The 24341-nt window shown below is 44.2% G+C and overlaps 2 protein-coding genes across 2 annotated transcripts in view; both read right to left on the reverse strand.

Moving 5' to 3' along the window:
• The window catches only part of zcchc14 (zinc finger, CCHC domain containing 14), a 28573-nt gene extending 25581 nt beyond the window's left edge, over window positions 1-2992 (reverse strand). The window contains exon 1 of the mRNA XM_076732003.1: window positions 1718-2992. Within this exon, the coding sequence (XP_076588118.1) occupies window positions 1718-2212 (495 nt within the window). The 5' untranslated portion in view covers window positions 2213-2992. The remainder of the gene's footprint in view (window positions 1-1717) is intronic.
• Window positions 2993-4311: 1319 nt separating this feature from the next.
• Window positions 4312-24341, reverse strand: part of jph3b (junctophilin 3b) — a 52288-nt gene continuing 32258 nt past the window's right edge. The window contains exons 4-6 of the mRNA XM_076732859.1: window positions 21332-21456; window positions 19301-20286; window positions 4312-7063 (exon numbers count right to left, since the gene is read on the reverse strand). Coding sequence (XP_076588974.1) covers window positions 6983-7063; window positions 19301-20286; window positions 21332-21456 — 1192 coding nt within the window. The 3' untranslated portion in view covers window positions 4312-6982. The remainder of the gene's footprint in view (window positions 7064-19300; window positions 20287-21331; window positions 21457-24341) is intronic.

The raw sequence follows: 24341 nt of genomic DNA on the forward strand, positions 1-24341 counted from the left end.
AGGAGACACAACGGTCTTTTGCTGTCTTGTGCAGCGTAGTGACGAGTGACAGGAGCATGGATTTCAAAGGTTGCCCCTTAATCTTAAAAGACGTGAAATGATGACACGATGTAGCCTGTGCTGTATCATTAAAAGAGAGAGCAAAGATCAAGCAAAAGCACCAGAAAACATATCTGAAAATGCCTCGGCTGAAAGAGGAAAGTATAGATGAAAGCACTTTGCTCTGCTGTTTGCTTTCAATGGGCTCAATAAATACACTATAATATCATATAAATACACACTATAATATCAAAGTGGTATGTTTTTGATCTGTTTAATGGGACCCAGGGTCTCCAAGACAAATGGAAGACGAGGGTTAAATGCTACACGTGAATTATGTCGTGGATGTAACCTGTTTGTTTTGGTTGTTTTGCAGCTGATATTTCCTTATGACAAATTAAAAGCTGGAGCTGTGGGAGTCATCAAATTACAGCTGGTGACAGATGGCATGCCAAAAATGCAATTCATAAGAGAGGCCATCAAGATTAATCAGTAAATGAAAGATGATTGGTTTAAAAAAGACATCAATCATTCCTTTAGCTATGTCAACAAACAAGAAAATCTTTGGGATCTAACCTCAACTGTGGTCAGCGTTGTAAACTCCTGCTCGTTGTCAGCTTTCACCTTCAAGCTTTTGCTTTGTTCACCACTGAATAACACATGACTTAGGCAGCCTGTCATTGGCTATGTCTCACCTGTAATTTTGGTGTACAGGTAACATGTCAGTGTGCTGTACTTATGTGTAACATATGGCCTCCAGCAGGTCTCGGAAAAGCCTGAAATTAGTTTGTATTTCACCTGCTGTAATGACTTTTCCTTTCCTCTGAGCAGGTGAAGAGCTCACCTGTGGCCGGCGGGCCTGATGGATGGGCTGACGAGGTGATAACTCAGAGCACCCTGCACTGGCTAAGAACGCACAATGCTCTGGATTTACGGGATCCTGTTATCCTGAAGGAGGCACCTTGTCAGAGGGTTGTGAATTCACCGCACAGTACTAGCCTGAAGTGTGTTCACCGTGCAGTCTCAGCAGCCTCACAACCTCTTTCATGTAACTTTCTGCTCAGATAGTGGTTTACCACATGCTCCCAGTCAGCCGCTGAGTAGAAATTTCACATGTTATTGTTCTGCTTTACACTCCATTCACACTCCTAAGACTGCAGTGGAGCCGCTCCCACTTCCTCTGATGGAGAACCCACACGAGAACACACTTCACTACATTACACTTTTATGACCTGATACAGTCTACGCCTATGTACTTAGATTTTAGACAGTTTAAGACAAGTTAAATGGCATTTATGTGACGTGTTTGCTCATCTAAATGTTGAGAGAGTGGTGTTTAAAAGAAGAAACTAGAAATCGTGGTACATGAGGTGCTAAGACTATAGAAGAAGTAACTTTTGAATGTGGTTTTTCAAGTTTCTTGGCCTCGCCGTTTACAGACAGTATTTTCTCCCCTTTGTTCTACTAGTATAGATAACATGATTTCATTGGATAATGTAATTCAGCACTAGTAAAAGTATTTCACACACAAGCACATTTCACTTGTAAAAACGTGGCTTTGTGACAGAATGTGGGTTAAATTATGGTATTGTGTGCCTGCATGTGGCAGCTGGGGCCCTGCTGCTCACTCCTGGTCACCCTGTGAAGGTCAGCTGGGTCCTTGGAGCATCCCTCTCACCTGCAGGATGTCCTGGATCTGGCCGAGCTGCTGCCTCAGCACCTGCTTCTGGTGGAAGCTGAAGGCCGGGTGGTGAGAGGCCATGGTGAACAGTAAGAGGAACTGCTCCTCGGTCCTCCCGTCGTTCAGCGCCAGGCCGTAGTTATTGATCACCGTGTCTATGTGCGTCAGGGTCCGGTACAGGACTCCTGCCGCCTCCCTGTTGTCCGAGCCGAGCAGGGCGAGGGACACCAGCAGTTTGCTGCGCACTACCTCGTCCGTGATGTTGGTGAGGCCCGACAGGTCGGCGGGGTTATTGGCCTTGATCTCCGCATCCCGGAGGGAATGGTAGTCCTTGCGGGCCAAGTCCTCCAGGCAGGAGCCGAGGAAGCGGAGCTCGATGGGGACGCAGAGGTCCAGAAGGCCGCACAGGAACTCGGCTCTCTGGGCTGAGGTGAGGGAGGAGAACCAGCGGTACACCCCCTCCCTTTGGACACAGCTCCGGCTCTCCACCATCTTGACACATCCACTCAAACTGAACTTGAACTGTTATTGTTTATACGATAAGTTTAAGTAGCTGTTTTGGACAGTAACTGAACTAAAATGTCAGATTTTCACCCCAAAGTAAACTTCACAACCAGGGGAGCGCGTCTTTGTATGCGTGCGTAATTGCGCAGGCGCGCGTGAGCAGCTCTACTCTCGAGTGGCCATAAAATCACGGCTAATTAGTGAAGTTGAGCTGAAGTCAGTGACTGACGCTGTGTATAGCTTTACACTCTCAGTGTTTGCGGCCACAGCAGCAAAATGAAAGAAACAGCAGTCGTTTCCTTTGTTGACGGAGCAGCAGGCCTTTCCCAACCATAATCTCACCAAGTCGCCTCATGTGAAGCCACAGTGGTCTGTCTGTGCTCAGCACACAGCATGGCAGCCGGGTGTCCCACCGCTGTGTCCCTCCCCACCGGTCGGACCGCTGCCCCCAGACGGGACAGACACAGCTCTTGCAGAATGGCAGCGAGGATCAAAACACACCACCCCATTCAAGGAGACGTTCAACCATACAGAGACTTTTTGATCCGAGCCGCCCCGCTGTCCCGTCCTGCACAGCCTTCCTGTAGAGCTGCTCCTCCGTCCTCATGGTTTTCAACAACTTCTTCGAGGAGCCGTCGGCTGAAGCCCAGCGACAAAGTCCCAACCGGTAGACAGACTGTGCTGGAGCTGAAGTTTGAGAGTAAAACTAGTGTGGCCCGAGGTTGCTGCCACTGGAAATACCATTATAACATTTCCGAGACATTACCTCATCGGACGCCGCTGTGGGAAAAAAAACCCTCACAGATACTAGAGGTCTCGTTCGGTGTCCATGAATGCAAAATATAGAGGTACCCTTCCTGCATTCTGCCATGAGTCTTCAAATCCAGAGAAAACACTGCAAAAAACAGCTGTGTATAACATTATCCCAACTCTGGTAACAAGACCAGCCCACTGTGCAGAAATGTCTCTTCTGATTGGCGGCCAGCTCCGTCTATATTCGAGGCCTCTCTCGTGATTGGCTCAGAGCGATATCCGCTGCTCTGCTATTTCACATCTTTCTCTCATGCGCTCATACATATCTCTGCACAGTTACTGGAGTTTTAAAGTGCCAGGTACACTTTCAACGGATATATAATCTATTTACAATCACAGTTTCTCCATTAAGACAGCTTGTCTGTATATCCCCTACAACGACTGTAGCTCGTACGTTTGACAGCGTTACTTTTTGAGTTGTAGAAGTAAGCCAGCCTCCTCAGACATGACAGCGACGGTACTGACGCTAAACGAAGTAATCCTTACTGCCATGATAGTCACCTCTATTACAGATACAAGCACATATAGAATAATTAGGATTACTGTAATCACCAGATTTCAGGATATCAGACAAGCAAAGTTACAGTGATGAGTATTAGCCAATAAAAAAAGAGTTTTGGATGAAATATGTGGTCGAGTAAGTCCATGTCAGGCCGCTGATGGTTCTCTAGAACCGCTGTAAATATCAACATACTTCATAATAATAATTCGTATTATATTTGTACGTTATTTAGTATCTTTACAATTCACTCGTCGGTGTCCTGTCGTGAAGCCCCTTGATGCTATTATTTTGTAGTTCAGATATATGACCAGTAGATGGCGGCAGATGTCCACATTGATACCTGATGCAGCTGCACACTTGCTGATGGACGTGCTGTTGCATCCATCATGACACCTGACCATGCCTCGTCGTCACAGATGATTAAAAACATATCATAGTAAAAATTATTTGAAAATGATTAAAAACAGCTTCAATTGACCTGACATGTATTAGTGCCCCCCCCCACCCCCACCCCGCCCCTCTTTGTTTTTCTTCTCCAGTTCCTCCTCTTCTCCATCAATACAGCCCCTCCATCCTCCCTCTCATTGAGAACATTGGTCTCCAGAGGTAAACCCCGCCCCCAAATGCAGGCCCCGCCCCTCCACTGACGGAGGAAAATTCTGTTAAGGTTGCTATAGTAACGGTACCCCTCCCTCTCCACCAGGCCTGTACCACTCCCTCCCTGCATCAGGGATAACACACACAATGGCACACACGAAAAGTATGAGAGCGCAACACAGCAACACAAAGGAGGCAGATTAAAAACAAGAGCCAAGAGTCATTTTCTTTCAAACACTTTCATTATTTTCTCCACATAACTCAAAAACCAAACAGAGTAATTCCCAGAAACCGAAAGAAAGAAAGAAAGAAAGAAAGAAAGAAAGAAAGAAAGAAAGAAAGGAGAGTCAAACTAGAGAGAGAGAGAGACAGAGAGAGAGAGAGAGAGAGAGAGAGAGAGAGAGAGAGAGAGCTTGGCATGCTGTAGCATGCTGCGGACTAACAGGGTGGCGCAGGGCATTGTCACCAGGCTGATGGCATACAGCGGAGCTTCAGTCTGGGACCCAAATGAAATGAAAATATATTGTCCTGCCTCTCGGAGTGCAGGCACGTTAGACTGTACTCTTGTAATAATGTGGGGAAACACCAGAAATGAGCCTAGAGCCGAGTTTGAGTTCCAGTCCTTAGTTTGAGAGACGCCGTCGGACAGAAAAACAACAGCGAGTCTCCCTGCACCCTGGAAGTTGTTACCGATGGCAACAGTATCAGTCATCCCATTCCATCATGTGGAAGACGGAGGACACACACACACACACACACACACACACACACACACACACACGTTCAGACACTGTGATGAGCGTTCATGTACACACACACAAACAAACAGGTTGGTCTGGCAGATGGGTTTGAAACCCAAGCACACATATTCTCACACACACACACACAGACACACACACACACTGCATCTTCACTTGACTTTAACAACAGACAAATTGTAACTGGTATATGTGTACTTTATTCTGTCTGTCTGTCATTCAGGGTCTTGAGTCGGTGGAGGAGAGGCTGAGGAACAGGGACGGTAAATCCTGACCTCCATCCTGGCCACTACAACCGACTTGCATCATTTCACTGAAATCCCTTCAAACAGTTTGTTGTTGTCAGGCTGCTTGGAGTATCACTTAGTTCCACATAGAGACTTCAGCTGGTCTCATTTAACCCAGAAAAGAGCAATAAGAATCCATAAAAGACATTTGGACTGTGCTGTTTTATCTCAGCTTTATGATCAGTGCCAAATAGGCTTCTTTCCAGACACTGCTCCTATCAAAACTCAACATGTTGCATGTGCTTCTGAAGCTTCTTTCACTTTCAGATTCAACGCACAACTAAGATATTACAGTACATATGCATGCATCGTTGTACTTTTATCAATTTGCGCTACAAAAGCAAGGCAAGTGGCGACTAGTATTTTTTTCAGACATCTTGCAAGTATAGTATAAAAGATGTAGTCGTTGTCTTTGAGTTGAGTTTTGAGAGAAGCAGAGGGAAAGACTGACTTATCAGTATGATATTGTCTTTAAAACCATATTTCTGGTGATGCACATACAGGCTTTGCTTCAGTGAATGCAGTACTGCCTCTAAATATCTCTGCTAGTGGTACAGTAGGCGCAGGGCTTTGCCAAGGACGGTCTGTCTTGAACTACCACCAACTCAGAGGAAGCTCCATCCTCTGACTGGTGTGTGTGGAGGTGGGAGAGAGTAGGAGAAAGAGATAGAGCACAGCTGTCAGCTGATGCTAGTAGGCTAGATGTGGATTAGCAGTGACTGTGTCCTCATGAGATGCTCTGGTAAAGTTCATGAACAGCGTGAAAGGCCAGTGAGCTACTTGGAGACCACACACACACGCACAATCATGGACACACACACATTGCTTTCTAAAGCCTGATACACGCTCACAAAAACCCATTTCCACACATGCACGCTGCAAACATACTGTATATACAGCATGCACTCATTTGTTCACACAGCCACACACACACACACACACACACACACACACACACACACACACACACACATACATTATCACTCAAAGCATGAGATGAAGAACGAGGGGAGACAGACATCAGAGTGTGGATGAATGAATGAGAGGGATAGGGTAAAAGCGATGAGTGTGCATGTGTGTGTGGACAGGGAGCCATCAAGGCAGCACACACTCACCAGAGTCTTACATGGACACACATACACACACACACACACACATGAACACACACTTTGAACCATCAGTAACAACACCTGGGCAGGCAGAGGAACCAAAAGGCAGGAGTTATATAAAGAGGGGTGGAGGGTTACAAAATAAAGAATATATCCATCAACATATTGTACATGAGAGAAAATGTTAATAAATAAATTATAAGTTACAAATCTGTTGAAAACTATGATTTGAAGATGAAAAAGTCTGTCTCATCAGTCCTGTCTGCAGACAGTGGAAGCAGACATCTTGCTGTAGAGCCAGCTGGAGCTCTCGTGGCCTGGGGATCAGACCGGCTCAGCCCATTTGAGTCTATATGTGAACTACAGAAGTTCACTTAAGTCCAGGTTCTGGACTATATTATCTCCCTGTAGTCCAGTTACCTGGACTGCTTTAACCCTCTTTTGTCCACTTCTTTGGGCTATGCACTTCAGCATCTCTTTCACAAAGGCTGGGCCGAGCTTAGCTGAGGTGAGCCCCGGGTACGCCACCTTTAGCCCAGATGATGGCGGAGCCCTCCTTGGTCCTAGTCTTCCTTCAGCCAGGTGCAGTCCTCCCGCCAGGAACAAGAAGGAGCAGCAGATTATTTGTAATACTCATATGAATTTATAGTTGTTGTAGCATAGATAGGCTGACTCTGAAAGCGGTGCTGTCTTTAAATAAAAAAGTGGATAAACAAAATAGCCACTCCAATGTTGAGCAGAATCACCATGACAACGAGGATAGAGCTGTAGGCCTGCGTGGGAGAGAGAGAGAAAAGGGGAGAGTGTTGATAATAAGGACACACACACAAACCTGCTAATACATACAAATGTACACACAGTAAAATTCATCCCTTTACCGTTTTAAGCAAATCAATGCACAACAAGAAAGATACTTTTTATTACCACAGCTGGTCATTCATATGTCAATATATGCAGTATAAGGGGAATAACTGAAAAGAAGCTAAAGTGGAGCACAAACCTCCAACCAACCAGTGGTTAAGTGTAGGTGGTAAAGTGTTTTGCTTTAATACAATTCAAAGGACCAAACCACTATTTTCAACATGAAGGTAATGACTCTCCTCTATTTCACCAGTGCATTCCTGTGAAATTATTGGTGAGTGAAGGATTTTTTTGTTGTTGTTGAAATAATTTCACACTTTTAACGTCACAATCATCGGACCTTGAATAACTGCATACACATCAATCATCCCACTGCTGTCAGGCGGATTCTGCTAACTGTCACTTCAGCTGGAGCAGGCTCTTTCACTGGGTCAGAAAATCCCACAGCCCAGGGGTTTAAAAAGCCTCTTCGAAAAATTACAAATGAACTCGAACACATGGGTGTCAAGTTAAATACAAAGCTACGACATTTTGAAGATGCAAGGTTTTCAGCTGGCAGGAGCAATATTCTCCTGTATTGAATAAACATTGATACTGGTTTACGTGCTGCAGTATGATGCTAAAACTGATGAATTTGGAGCTTGTTATGAGATAATTTCAGCCACAGTGGTTGATGTTCTCTTCAGATACGTGGAGAAAACCCACCTCCTTTTTTCAGTATATTGTACTCTCAAATCAGCCTATGCAGCCAATCTATATTCCATCTTGACCATATTTCTGCAGCTATAGTATTTAAAATATGTGAGTAAAACTTTATTTCTAAAGTACTTCAAAATGAGGGTTACAAAGTGCTTCACAATTTAAAATGGCATCAAAAAGCATTTGGATGAAAATGTATGTGATAGCAAAGCAATAACTGTTAAATAAAAAGAATAAAAGGGGGTAAGCAGCTGTCATCTGAGAGGCCCAGTGAACCTGTATGGGGTCAGCTACTCACTATTGATGGGATGGAGCCAAATTGTGTAACGCCTTTTAAGTAAATACAATTGTTTTTAATTCCATCCTAAATTAAACAGGTAGTGAAGCCAGAACCAGGTTCATGTAGGGACACTCCAGAGTTTTGATTGCAATCATGCAAGACAAAGTATTGCAATAGTCCAGACTTGACGACAAAAAGCAATGTTATTCAAGCTGAAAGTTAAAGGGGCAGAGCTTGACAATGTTTCTTGATTAATTAAAAAAAAGGACTGAATAAATTGCTTAAGATGTTTCTTTAGTTCAACCAGGAAACAAAAAGTGACCACTACAGGTTTCTGGGTTAGAAGCCAAGGAACCATTGCACTGTTGATTTGAAGCAATCACAAGAGCTTTAGTTTTGTTGTTTCACTGCAGGAAACTATGATGCCCCAGACACTAATCTCATTAAGAGAGTTATATAAAGTAACCACATTTAAAATTTCCCCTGGTTTTACAATACACTAAGCTGGCATAGCAATGATAAACTGACTAATAATATACCCAAAAAGGAGCATGTGAAGAGAGAATGACGCAAGTACCAGGACGGAGCCTTGAGGAACTCCACAGGTCAAAGGAACACTATTAGTCACTTTGTCAGTGATGGATACAAAAAACTAGTAATTAGATAAATGGAGAGAAAACCATTCAAGAGCTACATGTCTAACCCACTTCCTCAGGTGAGCTAATAAGATATTAGGACTATATAGATTCACATTTCACTCACTGATTTCTGGTAAAATGTCACAAAAAAAAGAATGAATTATGATGCGGATAAATATTTGCAGCGTCTTTCTGATGTGACGTGCATAGAGATAACACCCAGCAGCGATGATGATACATGTGCAATGATGAAGGAGCAAATTGCATCTTAAGAGAAATAATCCAATCCTGTGTTGATCCCACAGGGAAGCCCACCTTCTCTGACAGAGTGAGGTCAGAGGGCAAGCTCTGCTGCAGAACAGCAGCCTGGAGCTGGTGGGGAGTCAGCGTCTTGCTTAATGACACTTCAGCAGATGCTTGGTGACAACCTGGGTCATGTGGGTGAAGGCCAGTCTTTCTGACCACCTGTCCACTCTGGGTAATGTGAAAGTGAATGTAGTATATTCACTGACAGTATCATTGATGCAGCAGATTTTTTTTTTAATCTCACACAGAATACCTTACAAATTGTCTCCCTTGCTTGAAAATTACACATTTTACTAGTATTTACATAAAGTGTGTTGTGATCTTATTAAAGGATTTACCAAAGGAAGAGGTGCAGAAGACCTATGGTTTTAATTAAGTCTACCTCTAAAATCATTTTAACAATAGCTGCAATGGGAGAGGGGAAATGGGACTCTGAATAACACTACACTGATATTAAGCAGCATTAGTGCAACATTGTTGTAAATGAATCTGTCCAGAGTGGCTGCTAACAAGGTTTCTGCTGATCAATCCGGTGATAGGCTTATCACAGATCTGTGTCATAGATGATTACCAGACCAGGAGGGTTAAATCCTCTGATAATAAGCCTTTTCTACTTCTATTTAATAAGAAAATGTGTCCTGTTTATATATCCATTGAAGTACTGTGGCACCGTACTTCAATGGATATATAACAGATATTCATATTTGTTTTCTGTTGTTTTTAAACCAGAGTTTCTCCTTTACAGAAGGTTAGTTGATTAGTGAATAATTTGATTATTTCTCGGTCTAATTATTTCATTTGTGCCAAAGGAGCAGAATCATTCAGTTAGTATTTTCAATGAGCAAACCATATGGATGGGCTCAGATCTCAGTGATAGGGTCCTCCTCTTAAATGACGAATGAGAATGTTGGAAAATACATTTTGTTACTCTTATGTTGTTTGTTTAGACTTAGAAGATTGATGCAACACTAATTCAGTATATGTACACTAGCTATGAAGCAACAGCCAGCAGTCGATTAGTTTAGCTTGTAACTTGTCATTAGCTAATGGCTAATGACTAATGGCTGCAGGCTGTAATTTCAGATTAGCGTACAGATCTTCTCATTTACCTTTCAGCAAGAAAATGAATAGGTGAATTTCCAAATGCTAATGCACAAACTATTGCTTTAAAAATTCTGAAAATGTTCGGACCAGGATTCAAATTAATAAATAAATTTAGTTTTGTCCTGGGAAACATGGTCACTGACACATATTACTGTGAAATGGGACATTGCTAGAAAAAGGCTAGTAAGTGTGTCCACACTGTGGTTTGGCGGTGAAATCTGGAGGAACACCCACACACACACACACCCACACACACAGACACACACAAACATTATGTTGATAGGTATTAAGCAAATCTCAGACTGCCTTTTCATAAATGTTGTCCTTTATCGACAATATGTGATTCTGAAATCAGTACTCTCTGCTTTTATTTTGTTTAGTCCCAGCAATGACTATGTAGATTGTAAATTTGCTACCAAAATGCTGAACTCACAACCTCGTTTTTGAAGAGCTACTGTTTACTTTTCAAAAATATATCACCAGAGCTGGTTTACTTGTAATCTGCCTGGTGTTAAATTGTAAAAATGTGCAGAGCACAGAGCAGAACTCTGAGACAGTAGAGATCAAGTTAAGTACAGTCACAGTACAAAAAGTGTGAGCCCCCATTTGCTGTTCTTCTACCTTTGCTTGATACTGCTATGAACTACTTTGCTGTTATTAATAGAAAAATTCTACTTAATCCATCCACCAGTTCCCTTGACCATACCAAACACCTTTTATAACTGAATGCTTATTATACTGAAGATGAAATACTGGCAAAGAGCAAATTGTTTTCCAGCTTACTGGCATATTCCCCTGGCACTGAGAACTGCCATTGTGAAGCAGCTCTTGAAGAAAAGTATCTTAGATCCTTCACGCCCAATTTGGGCCAAGTTCAAACAATTATTCAGTAAAATTACAGGAAAGATTTTAACAGCTATACTGAGTCTGTGTCACGTGACAATGACACTCCCCCCACATAGTACTGCCACTGCAGAGGGGTGGGACATTAATTACTTCACATACTGGTCCCCTATGCAGCCCATTAATCCAAGATGATGGAATTAGAGGCACACTGCTTGGCATCTGCGTAAAAGCACCAGATCTGACAACAAATCATCTACCATCAAGCATTTTTAAATTGAAATAAAGGGAAATAACTCTGGACCAAAAGGAGTTCATTAGCTATTTAGGTGTAAATGAGGGATTTGGCTTTAATGTTGCTGTGCTCCCATCCTCTCTAATAGAGGCAGGATGGTGAGATCGACAGTGCACACAGGTCAGAGCTAGGAGGACCACTGGTTTAATGGATACATCTTGAGAGAGATTTTGGGTATCAACTCGAAAGGGCAGGCTCTCCTGGCCTGGATAGTGTAGACCACTGCAAGGGGCAGTCTTAAACTTTCAAAATGCTCCCATTCAGTGGTACGGCCCACAGTCGCTGGTCTAACACGGGAGGTAGAGGATAGCACTGTCCAACTGTGACAGCTGAGCCATGAGAGCTGCCAGTTTCCCCGCCAGCAGAATGACCTATAGATCCTCCTCCTGAATGCACACTAAGAGGCAAGGAAATAGAGAAACTAGGGGAAACTCATAAAAGAGAGCTCTGGGCCATTGCCTGTAAGAGAAGGCATCTACTCCCAGTGGGGGGGCGTCTGCACTACATTCCCCCCACCACCTGAGACTCGCAAATCCCACCCCAGCCGGAGATAGTCAGCATTCACCACTGGGTCAAGGAGCACATGACTGAACCACCTCTGGATTTTCCTCACATGTAGGAACTCTAACGGAACAACTATGTGGCTTGTGGCCATCATACTCTGCAGACACATAACTGACAGCGTCGTCACCACTGTGTGGGGCGCGATGTGTGACAACAGAGGGTTTAGCACATCCAAACTGGCTGGTGACAGCTTTGCTGTCAGGGTTGTGGAGTTAATTTACACAGCCAGAAAAACTGATGACTCAGTCGTTCACAAGCAAGGATGGAGGGAAGTTCACGACTTTGTGAAACACCATTGTATAAAGGATATGACTATATGAGCTCAGGAAGACTTCATAAAAGTGTTATCAGAATATGGGGGTTGTTTTCATGGATAGCAGGCTGAGCGGTGCTCTGTAAGCAGATGTGTGCATGTCTGTGGAGTGTCTGTTGACATAATTTGCAGCCAGCTCATAGCCCTCTTTGATGCTGTGTGAAATGATTGCTCGTTCATCACCTGCCATGGCAAGGCCATCTTGAAAGGGCCGGTGCTGGAAATGCATGACAACAGCAGCATTGAGCTCTATGTGTTCAAACCCTGAGTCTCAAACACGTTGCGCTGATATATCACCACTCACTTTCCCTGAAAAGTGGGAGGTTGGTGACAATTCTTTATGGTCAGTAATGCACATTTTAAGTGAGAATTTATTACTCGTGAACATGCGAGGTGCCTGCCATACTTTGTGTGTGTGGGGGGAGCGTGTGTCTGTGTGAAAGTAGCCACAAAATGTTCAGTAGGGGCGAAAGTGGACTGGCTGAAAGGAAACTGATCTATCTGGAAAGGTGGCTTGCCCTGGAAAAGGCTGTTGTGTTCCATCAGCTTTTTTCGTGGGTGTATGTGGAGGTGCACGGTGCCTCTTCCTGGAGTGAGCATCTCAGCGCTGCTGATGAGGCTGTGGTGCAGCTGTGCCCCAGGAGGTGTGCTTCTTCACTCTCTCTGCTTCTTATATGGGACCACCCAGCAGCTCTGATCTGATGATAGGGGGAAGCTGAGACATGTGCAGCCAGATATTCCTCTGCTTCATAGTCTGCCACAACATAATCCTGGATGAAACCATGGTTGTCACCCTGGCAAGAGTCAGGACAGCCATTAAAGGCTTCCCAGTGTCGGTTGCTAGCTCAGGGGAAAGAGTCCTGGTCTGAGTAGGCATAGAGGAAACAGCTGAGGACAGCAGTGCTATGTTGTTCTGAGCTGCAGCAATCTAACCGATCTAATCTAAGCGACACTGGTGTGAATGGTCAGAGAGTAGAGCATAACCTTGATTCTGAGGAGTTGGCTGAGATGGCTTGTGCTTGCCAGAGGAGGTCGCCTTGGAAAGAAGTATGGTAGCTTTGCTTTAGCAGTGAGACAGGGGGAGAACCTGTTTCTCTGTCTTTGTGGACTCTGGTGAAATGCTAGTATGTGGAAACCGGTGCTGTAAGTTTTTGGGGCTTGGTGCCAAACGTCCCCGCCAAAGAGGCCAGAAGTACGTGCAGATTGTTCTGCCAGCATTGCGACGCCCCTCAGATCTGCCACCTTCATGATGATGCACGGCATGTCCTGAGAAAGTTCTTTGGTAGCTGGCATGTGGCTGGCTGGATGGCAGACTCACAGAGAAGGAGAGAGTCGATGCAGTGGAGCCCCTGGCTGTAGTCAGGACATGGAAAGCTGCAGCCCCAACCTTGTAACCAGTCTCCAGGTCTCTCAGGAGCAGAGAAACCCAAGATGGAAGGATCTGACTTGTGACTGCTGTCTGGGTCCCTTTCTGGGATGTCTGGGATGTCACCACTGAAGATTAACTTGTCTGCCTCATCCTCCAGAGGGATGCCATTGTAGTTAGCCCAGCTTCTGTCACCGCTGCCCACCCTGTGAAGCTCCATGAAGGCATCCACTCACTGGTGGAGCTCCTAAGGCAAGCATTTACAGTACTGAGAGGCAGGCAGAGGATTTAAAGGTAGCCTGACGTGCTCAGCACTGAGGCAAGCCTTGCAGCAGGGGTGAAGGTCAGCCAGAGGGATGTAGTCGGTTTGATAGGTGGGGCACAAGAGGACCGCTTAAGAGTGGTGGAACTTCTTCATCTTCACTTCTGTTCTCCAGTTGTTTGCTGCTTGATGATGAAGAAAATTTAGGAGTAGAGCTCAGGTACTGACAATGTTATATACTGTACATGAGAATCTGAGAGAGGCAACTATAGGTGTACAGTGGCGGGACATATGCAATAGCAACAGCTCTCAGAGGGTGAAGCCTATACAAAATAAATCATTTAGTAGTGAAAGAGCCAAATATTGGTGACCAAAACAGAGCTAAAAGCAGAGTGAACATTGGACTTTAAGCTGGCCATAAATAAGACTGAGCCTGAAAGGAAGTCTAATGTTGCTCTGTGTCTGTTGAATGTGTGAATTGTAAAGAGTGTGTTAAAAATAAATACAGACCACACATTAACCATAACTAATCAGACTGTTTCAACTTGTTGAGTGAGTTGCCCCCAAGTCTAGACTTTTCACGTTCAACACAGCAGAGAAAGAAAAATGAACTTTGGTTCACTTAAGCATGCTGTCCTCACTCGTATAAAACTACAGAGATGTGTGAGGCTCTATGGCACAGTTTTAAATTGGCTTATGTCTCATCTGTCTGGCAGAGACTATGCTGTCTGCTCTCTTAGTGACCCCAAGGCAGCACTCTAGGACCAGTGTTGTTCAGACTTTAAATGCAACCATTGAAAATATTATCAGCAGACACAGAACTGCTTTTTATTGCCACATAGACCATATACAGCTACAGCGAGGGAGAAAGAGATGGTTACAATTAAGGGTCTGCGACGAACGTCTCACCATCCACCATCCACTACCCCCCATCTCCACACACACTACATAAAGGACACAATATTTCCTGCAATGGCACTGAAATCTGGCACAGGAAGAAAATCACGAGGTGCCGAATCAACTGTTGCGGACATAATCCTTCAGGCTACTGGGTTATAAATTCTATATCACTCAATGATATAAATCAATATATTCAATATATTCATCACATTTATTCATTTATGTCACAAACTTTCCTTCGACTGATCAAAGACAGAAGTTCAACTAATTAGAGCAGAGGCTCTGAAACAGAAGCAGTGACTTAAAATCCTTGACACAAAAGCTCGTAACCTTGGTCTGCTTTTTGATCCTCATCTGAATTTTGAGGCCACACACAAAATAATCAACAGCACTGCCTTTATCATCTCAGGAAAAACTGCAAAAGTACTGCCACATCTCTTCCAAGCAGATACCAAAGGACCTATGCATGCTTTTATCAGTAGCCGACTAGACTACAGGACTGTAGTGCTTTCTTTTGTGGTCCACCCAAGATGGCTTTAGACAAGCTGCAGACCAACCAAAATACAGCAGCATGTGCACTGACGATTTGGCAGTACATTTTGAGATTCTGCTCTCAAAACGCTCATTTTGAGATTCTGCTCTTGGTTGTCAAATCACTAATTGGAGACTGACTTGCATGTCAAACATGCTTTAAAGATGTGTGCCCACGACATTTGTTCATTCATCGAGCACTGGACGTTCAGTTGTTCCACGATCTACCACGAAAACCAACACAGAGGTAGGTTTTCGTGTCTGGAGCTGATTGAATCATCATAATCTGTTGGCATTTTTAATCGAAATCTTAAGGTATGAATTGTAGATCTTGAACTGTGAAATCTGCTAAACAATTTCTTCATTTTTAACATCATGTTATGTCTTTACTTTTAGGATCTCTGTCATTACGTTAGTTTTTGTTAATGTGAACCATGTAGGGCTCAGCCATCTGGGGACACATCTTACTGAGGTGTTGTTCCTGTAAATAGGAGCCATTGGGATGCACAGAGGATCATTTCTGTGTTCCATGATGACGACTAGTCGATGTCTTTAAGTGGACACAGAGGTGCAGTGCTATTTTGGTACAGGTTTCATGCTAAACTGGGAGAGTAAGCTATTTTTTCATTTCTGTATAATGCACTTTGTGTTGCAATCTTACACAAAACACACACCTCAAAAAAGTTTGATTATCTGATTGTTAAAGAGAGATTGCCTGTGTGTGTGTGTGTGTGTGTGTGTGTGTGTGTGTGTGTATGTGTGTGTGTGTGTGTGTGTGTGTGTGTGTGTGTATGCTTGTGTGTGCGTCAGAGCAGCCCCAGTGTTCGCATGGTGTTCGCAGCATTCCCTGTGTGTATTTATCTGAGTGTGATAGTATCTGTGTATGCTGTGAACCTGCCTTACACCAATCTCACTAGCCTCTCTGCGGCTGCAAGCGCACACACACACATTCACTCCATCTCCACCCACCCCCGCCCCCTTGTCACTGACACACGCCCACCGATTGGCCGCCGTTGAAGCAAGGCATAAGCTGTTCCCTAGCAACAGAGCACCGGTTAACCAATAGGGGGCCTTCTGTGAGGAAGGGGCTAATTTGCCAGTCTGCTGTTACTAAGGTGCAGAGAGGACCACTGGGGTTCTCTCTCCTCCTATGTGTGTGTGTGTGAGTGTGTGTATTTTAGGCTTCATGTTTTCAAGTAGCAGGTAGCAGTAGCAGCCACTTAACTACAAAATAACCACTTCATTCCGTGTGCCAGAGTCACCACACTGCTTCAGACAAATCGGTATTAAAGTGAGCAAGTTGTGTGAGGAGTGCCGAACTGTACCTAACAGTTTACACACAAGTGGAGCATGTGTGTGCGTGAGTGAGAGAGAGAGAGAGAGAGAGAGAGAGAGAGAGAGAGAGATGGAGAGCTTGTATTCATAATGTGCCCTCTGCATGTCTATAGTGTACCATGTGTGGTTTTCAGATGCTGCTGATTTTCCTGTTGGTTTCATTAGCTAATGCTGCGATCGTATTATCATCCAGGATTAGCATGATTGGGGCCATCCACCAGCCTGAGTCAAGACGTAGCCAAAAAATTATATTATAGCAGCGTAATCCTCCCTGCTCGCTCACAGTACAAAAAAATCTTTCTTTATTTCACAAGGTTAAACCTTGTGCCTCTCCCCCAGGATTATCTTAATATGTGGGATAACATTGTGTTATGTCACCAGGGATGGAATGTATCCTCATGAAAGTGGGCAACAAATCCTTTTAGTCAAATCAATGTGTGGCAGTGACATGACAGATATGACAAATGCACCATACAGTTGCTGCCCAGGGTGATATTAAGGCCAAACAGGGCCATGCAGAGATTCCAACTACTGAAATTTAAAGATGCAGCAATAAACATTTTTATATTAACAATGGAAAAAATTACTACACGTAAATCAAAATGGGTTCCTCAGTAACTCTCAGCCCTGTCAGCTCTCATCAGCATTGTTTCCAGTTGCAACAGTTTGTCGCTACAGTAAAAAGCTTGAATAAAGTCACTTTAAAGCAACCCGCGTAGCAACAAACAGCAGCCAAAGTTAGCAACTAGCTGGTGAACCTAGTGGAGCATCTGACTGCTGAGAGTCAAATATCTCATTGGAGAATTTGTGAGGACCAAAATCAGAGCTGAAAAGAGAAAGACTGTTGAAATTACATTCTTCAGGTGGCAAAAATCACAACTACAGGTCAAATTTTTGTACTGTTTGTCTGTAAAAGTAATACTGGCAATGTAATGATTTCAGCGTATTGTGTCACACCCAAGTGGCCAAACAATCAATGAATTCAGGTTTGAGGAAATCTAACAAAATGTGTTTTCACAGATTGTTTGGAAAAGCTGGACTGGCCTGCACAGAGCCCTGACCTCAACCCCATCCAATAGCTTTGGGTTATGGACCAGGCCTTATCACCCAACATCAGTGTTGGACCTCACTGATGCTCTCGTGGCTGAATGGGAGCAAATCCCTGCAGGTACCAAAATCTTGCAGAAACCCTTGCCAGAAGAGTGGAGGCTGTTGTAGCAGCAAATTAATTCCTGTGGTGTTGTGCTGAGATGTACAGCAATAATTTAGCCTTTGTTTAAGCCATCATTTGTTATGTTATCATAACAACATACCCACCACACTCGTTTGTGGAGATCAATGCAGCAACTCCACTAACATCACAGTAGGAAGTAGGTGTGCTCTGTTGGTTCTGCAGTGCCCAAAAATGTATTTACTCAAAAATGAATGTAATAAAACACAGTGAATGAAAACTCACTGTAAGCCATTAATAAGAGGGTGACTTTGTGTCATGTTTGTCACATGAACTTACTGACAGCTACATGCCTACATCAGTGAGGTCAAGTGAACCTCAGCGCTGATGTAGCTAGCTGACCACTTGTCGAAATAGCGCAAAAACACATATTTGCTCTTTTTGGAATGCTTAGACAAAACAAAAAAAGATTCAGTAAGTTGGCGGAGCAAGAGGCAGACTTCTGGTCTGAGCACCTCCAATACGACCAGCGCACCCTCCTCAGAGTATGATGATCGGGAGCATGTTGACGGGAGCTGCGGGCCCACAGTTCAAGCTAATGTCGCAGGCCAAAATGCTCATGTTTCAGAGGCATCATCACGAGTGAAAGATGAAAATGTTCTGTGGAGCTGAGGGGAACTGGAGAGTTGCATAATAATTCTCTGCAGGCTCATCATTACAAGCAGCTCCTTCCACACAAAAGTGGCCATGTGATCCATTGAGAATAGAAAAATATTGATTATAGACACATATTTGCATATTTAACTTTGAAAAACATCTGTCTGAATTTATGTGGTTTGAATTCCCCTATTTGAAATTTCAACAAGGTAATTTCAACGTATGCAATTTCAAAAACCTGATTTGCTCATATTGGATTGCTTGAATTCAGAACTGTGTCATTGTTTAAACCAGGAAGTATTCACAGGGGTTTGTGGCGTTGTATTTGGTGTCTACAGGATCATTCTTTTAACAGTTTGATACAGCTGCTTCATCAGTGAGGTCGGATTTCTCTATTGCTGTAACAAAAAAAAAGTGCTATAAAAGATTTAAAGCTGCACCAAAGGCAACTCTGCACTGATGGAATTTCTGGAAGACTAGAAATCTAATGTTATGGGTCAATAGATTGTTCACAGGGGCTGGTGAGGTGAAGACGGTGATGAAGATATTCAGCCTGTGTTGAGCATGGTGAGTGCTGGAAGGGCTGCTTGTTTGCTTACTGGTGTTTAAGATTATGTTTAAGATATTAAACTCACAATGCCAGATTTGTATTTTCTCCTACATTTAAGCTCACACGGCCTGTGCACCGGAAGGAATTTCAGCCAGTGACCATCCAAACCGCCTCTAAGTAATTTGTGTGATGCCACGTTAAGACTTTCCCAGCCGTCAGCTGTTCGCTGTGCCGGTGGTCTGTTCGCCCTGTGCGGCTTTAACCTCATCTCTCAGAGTGAAGTGTTGTATTTGTGTCTAACAGAGTTGTGCTAGTGTGTTCAGTTTGAGTCTTACCGAGTTGCCTTTGCTCTGCGTGAGGCTGTGGTCCTGCTGCTCTGGTGTGATGGGGGAGGACTTCAGAGGGGGGGAGAGGGTGAGGTCCCGACGTAGAGGCCGTGAATCCATCTTTTCCCCCGGTCTATCCAGCTTGTCTTTACCCCCCTCCCTCCCCTCTTTCCCATCTCTTCCTTCCCTCCCATCACGATTCTTATGCCTCTGTCGTTGCACTGTGTGCGAGCGCCCCTCCCCGTGAGCATGACTGTGTCCGTGCCTCTCCTCCCCATGCCCATGGGGCTTGTGGGTCGTGGAGTCTCTGGGCTGTAAAGGCTTCATCTCCATCTCATAATTGCTAATTTTCTCCTCATCCTGCTCCAACAGCCGGCCTCCTCTGCCGTGCACGCCCCTGTGCCCGGATGTCCATGAAGCAGATGAGGATGACTCCGTCCACCTGTCCCCTCTGGCCTGTCTGTGATTGGATGATCCGTGCTCCCTGGACTTGTGATTGGAGGAGCTGTGTTTGTGTCCGTTGGTCCGGCTCGCTCCTCGTCCACTGACCCCACCTCCTCCTTTTGACAACACCCCTCTCCTCTTGTCCTCGCTCCAGCTGTTGGCCCGTGGGTACTCCCCCCTCCCTCCTCCCCCGCCTTCACCTGCCCCGCTTCCTCCCTCCATCAACACCTGGATCTCCGTCTGCCCTCCTCCCCCACCTTTCTCACCCTTTTCTCCTCCATCCTTCCCCCTGTCCCCGTGGTCAACAGCACTCTGCCGATGGAAGCGGGCACTCTTGCTGCGCTGGGAAGGCCGCGCAGGGGGGGGCGGAGTGTGGGGTGGCGAGGAAGAAGGGGGACTGAGGTCTGGGGTTGCAGCATCATTAGAGGGGTCGTCTGAGCCTGCACTTTTCACATAGAGGTCCGGGCTGTCAGCGGTGCCGGCGCTACTTGACAGCCCCTCGCCCTCCACTTCACTGGACACCTGACGTTTGGGACGCTGCACCTCCATGCCTGCAAAAAAATGAAGGACATTTGACGCTCTATGGACATTGTCTCCATGCTGATTGGAATGACCAATTATTGCTTCTGACTACTTTAAACTTGCTTGAATGACAGCATTAGTATCAGTACAGCCAACAATGACATACACATCATCTGTATGAAAATAGAGTGGGGAAGTATTTTTGAATGAAGCTGCTAAGTTAATAGTTATTACAGCCACAGAATGAGTTAAACAAGCACCATCTCTGTGGCTGCTGATGGACTTGAGCACTGCAGTATTTCGTCCCCCACCCCGGATTCCACCTGATTAAAATATGCATGAATTCGATCAGCTGATGTTGACTGATACATAAGATCTGATCTAACCAAGTACATGACCAAGCATGTTGGAGACATTTCTTCCAGACAGCTGCGAAAATGAAAAGTCATCTTTGTGAGTGAATTAATCTAGGATGAGAAAAAGTTAAAAGTCCCTTCCCTGCTCTTCCAAAGAAAGAAACACTAGGGTGTTTGATGATGTCTTGGGTGTATGTATCACATGCTGGAAAATGTCAACACTGATACTTGTTGACATTAAATGTCCTCACAATAACGTGGAGTGTTCTTTTTTTTTTTCAAGCGGCTTGAGAAACAGACAGCTACTGAGAGCTGAATTGATGGCAAAAGAACAATCACTGTCATCTCAGGTATCTGTGTGTAGGAGTGTACAGTACGTGTCATGAAGTCAGTGTGCATGTGTGTGTGTGTGTATTTGTCACAGCGCTTAGTAGTGCATGTTCTTGTGGGTTGGCTACCTGCAGAGCTGGACAGGTATGAGTGACAGAAGCAGAAACACAAAGCTGTAGGGTGGTATACACTGACCTTTATCACCAACTCTCTCTCTCTCTCTCTCTCTCACACACACACACACATACACACACTTACAGTATGTGTTTGTTCATGCGTGTGTACAGACATGTTGTTGCATATATGTCTGCTTGGTGGGTGTGTAGATTATGGATGTGCTGCAGCCTATACAGTATGCATGTTGTGATTTTGCTGAGTGTGTGCACACCATTTCCCGGGTGCTGGAAGGAAGGGGAGAACTGCTTGGCGGTGACCCTCGCCATGCGACTCTCTTCCTGGGCTTTCTGAGCTGCTCCTACAGCTGCCTCTGCTTTACCCTGTGCATGAGCCGTCCTGACACACAAAAGAGAGGGAACAGAATGTATAGCGTACAATAAATACATCACGCTTTATCTTGAAAATAAAAATAATAATGACATTTTAAAATGAGAAAAGAATAGAAAAGAATCTCTGGTAGTGATGTCCAAAACTAATTCCTATAAGACAAAAGTATAGCAGGTTGGAAGACGATAAGGAAGCCGAGTTCATAAGAACAGAACAGGATAGAAAATAGTCCAGAAATATTGAAGGTAAAAAAAAAAAAAAACACAGTAACTGACCTTTTGTAACAATGAAAGTGCCAACAGTGCACCACAGTATTTTTTTCACAGATATACGGTATTTATGGCTTCACCCTGGCTTATTCAATACACACAGGACCCTCAGACTGCAACCAGTTCACCTCCATTAACCTATTCAGGTGTTTGTTGCCGAAGCATTGATGAGAAACGTTGCAATGTGCACCAAAACCTTGACGATTGGACGAAAAGTTCAGGAAACTGTATGCAAATTAAGGAGTCTGTTTGTTCTCACAATTACTCCGAAGGGCTCTTGTTGACCTTGTTTGGACCCATGTAAAAACAAGTTAGTAACCTTTATTATCCAATATACAACCAATAAACCTGACAGGTGGACTCGAGTCAGGGTACAGGCACAATAAACGGGCTACATTTTTAACCCCCTTCCACACCAACATTTTTGTCACTGAAAAGAGAGCTTCCTGAAGCTGCAAATGAATCACAATTTGTGTAAATGTATGTAATACGTATATGAGAACAGTTGCCTCAATTGTCCCCTCAACGGCTCAGAGGGAGCAGGAGGGGACAGAACAGAGGTTGAGCTGAGTGTGGATGGAAAACTTTAACAACTATAACTATAACAACCTGAAAACACTTCCTGCTTTTTCAGCAGGGTTGTGTGAGCACACACATTCTCTCACATAAGACAATGTTTTCAAAATTAGCCAGTTTAATGTAGATGTAGCCTGATAATCAGCTGTCATTTCGTTTCACTCACTTCATTCAGCGTGTCATTCTGTTCATATTAGCTGATTTCATGTTAGGAGGCAGAGTTATGTTGTTTTGCTTTGCTCTAACCAATGAATGATGTATCCGTCCCACCGTCCTCAGACGCTGTGGTAGCGGTTCCTCTCCTCACGTTTTTTCATACTGAAATAAAGATGTCTATGTTGATAGAAAGATGACCTCCCTACACTTAAGAAGCTCTGACTGATCAACTGTTGCTCCAAACAATGTCAATAAGAAATGCGTATGAGTGTAACTCATGTGAATATGTTGCGTTAAATTAGGCTCTCGTCTTAGTCATATGCTCTTGTCTTATGCCCACATTAAGCATCTATTCTCAGGTCTCATTATTAAAAGAACATGCAGCATTCATATCTGAGCTATCTGCTCTATTGTGTCTTGTTATGGCTGACGAATCTCATTATAAAAGACACCTGAACCAGAGGGTGAAAAACACACACCCAGACACCTACACACACACACACACACACACACACACACACACACACACACACACACACACACACACACACACACACACACACACACAGGACTGTCAACAGCATGTAGGCAGTAGCATATTACATGATATCTCACACAGTAGCTATGAGAGGACAATTATTACAGAGCTACACAATGATGAGGTGGTGTGCATTCATCTGTTTGCAGGAGCTGTAATCTTGTACTTGAAAAAGTGTTTATTTTCACAAAATAATCTCATCCCACTGCCTCTGGTTGGCCTGCTTTTCACATCTCCTTCATCTCTCTAAATGCTCCTTCCCAGCCTCCTTTTCATATCTCCCTCACCCTTTCTTTATTTCTGCCTATGTCACTTTCTGTCTCTCCCTAATTGCCCCTTCCTTCTTAATCACAAGCCCATTTTCATCTGACTCTTGTCCCACCCTTTCTTTCTTTGTCTCTGGTCATATCAGATGGATCTTTTCTCTCAATCTCAACCCTCCCCTCACCTTTGTCTCTCTCTCCTATCTTTCGATGTCTTTCGAAGGGCTCTTGACTTGTGTAAAATAACCTCTCCATCCCTCCCCTTTTCTCTCTCTGGGCAGTAACAGTCTTGATGCAGTGTTGCATGTCGATGGCTATTGATTTTTTGCTCTTCGCCTCTCTGTTTCTCTTTGCCCCTCTCTGCACTCTCTGCCAGCACTGCTATGCCAGGCCCACAGTATTCTCAACACCACCATGTGTGTGAGTGTGTGCTTGTTGGCTGTGGGGGAGGTGAGGTGTTAAAAGAGATAAGAAGATTGTCTTACTGTTTCACATGACATAATGGCATGGAGATTTTTTTTTTTTTTTTTTTTTTGCCAAAAGTTTCATATTCACAAGGTTTAAATGTCATGAATAAACTGCTTCCCATGCAAACACACTCATGCTAATCTGGCACAACCTGCTCTCACCTTGGTGCTCACACCACAACACAAAAGAATCTCTCTCTTTTTCTCTCACGTTCATCCTCCACAACTTCCTGTCCCACTCCTGTCTTCCCCGGGAACAACCTGTTTCTGGATGAATCAACTGCCTGCAGAGAAAAAAGCTGCCTTGTCAATGGCAGCTTGATTATACAACACAACATCCTGTCCAAAAGAAGAAAGAGATGCAGATGGAGGGCAAGAAGACAAAAAGGAAAGAGCGATGGAGTGAGGTGATGAGGAGAGGGAGGGAGGAGAGTGTGTGACAACGAAGAGGTACGGAGGGTGTAATGGAGAATGGCATAGGGAGGGACTGAAAAGGAAGACAGAAGATAGTGTTAAAAAGGTGTTAGGTGTTCGACATCAATGAATCATGAGCAGACTGTGAGACAATGTAATAATAGCGGCGCCCAAAAGATTGATAACCTCTATAGCAAAGCATCAATTAGTC

This window comes from Chaetodon auriga, chromosome 6 (assembly GCF_051107435.1).
Source record: "Chaetodon auriga isolate fChaAug3 chromosome 6, fChaAug3.hap1, whole genome shotgun sequence".
Lineage (NCBI taxonomy): Eukaryota > Metazoa > Chordata > Actinopteri > Chaetodontiformes > Chaetodontidae > Chaetodon > Chaetodon auriga.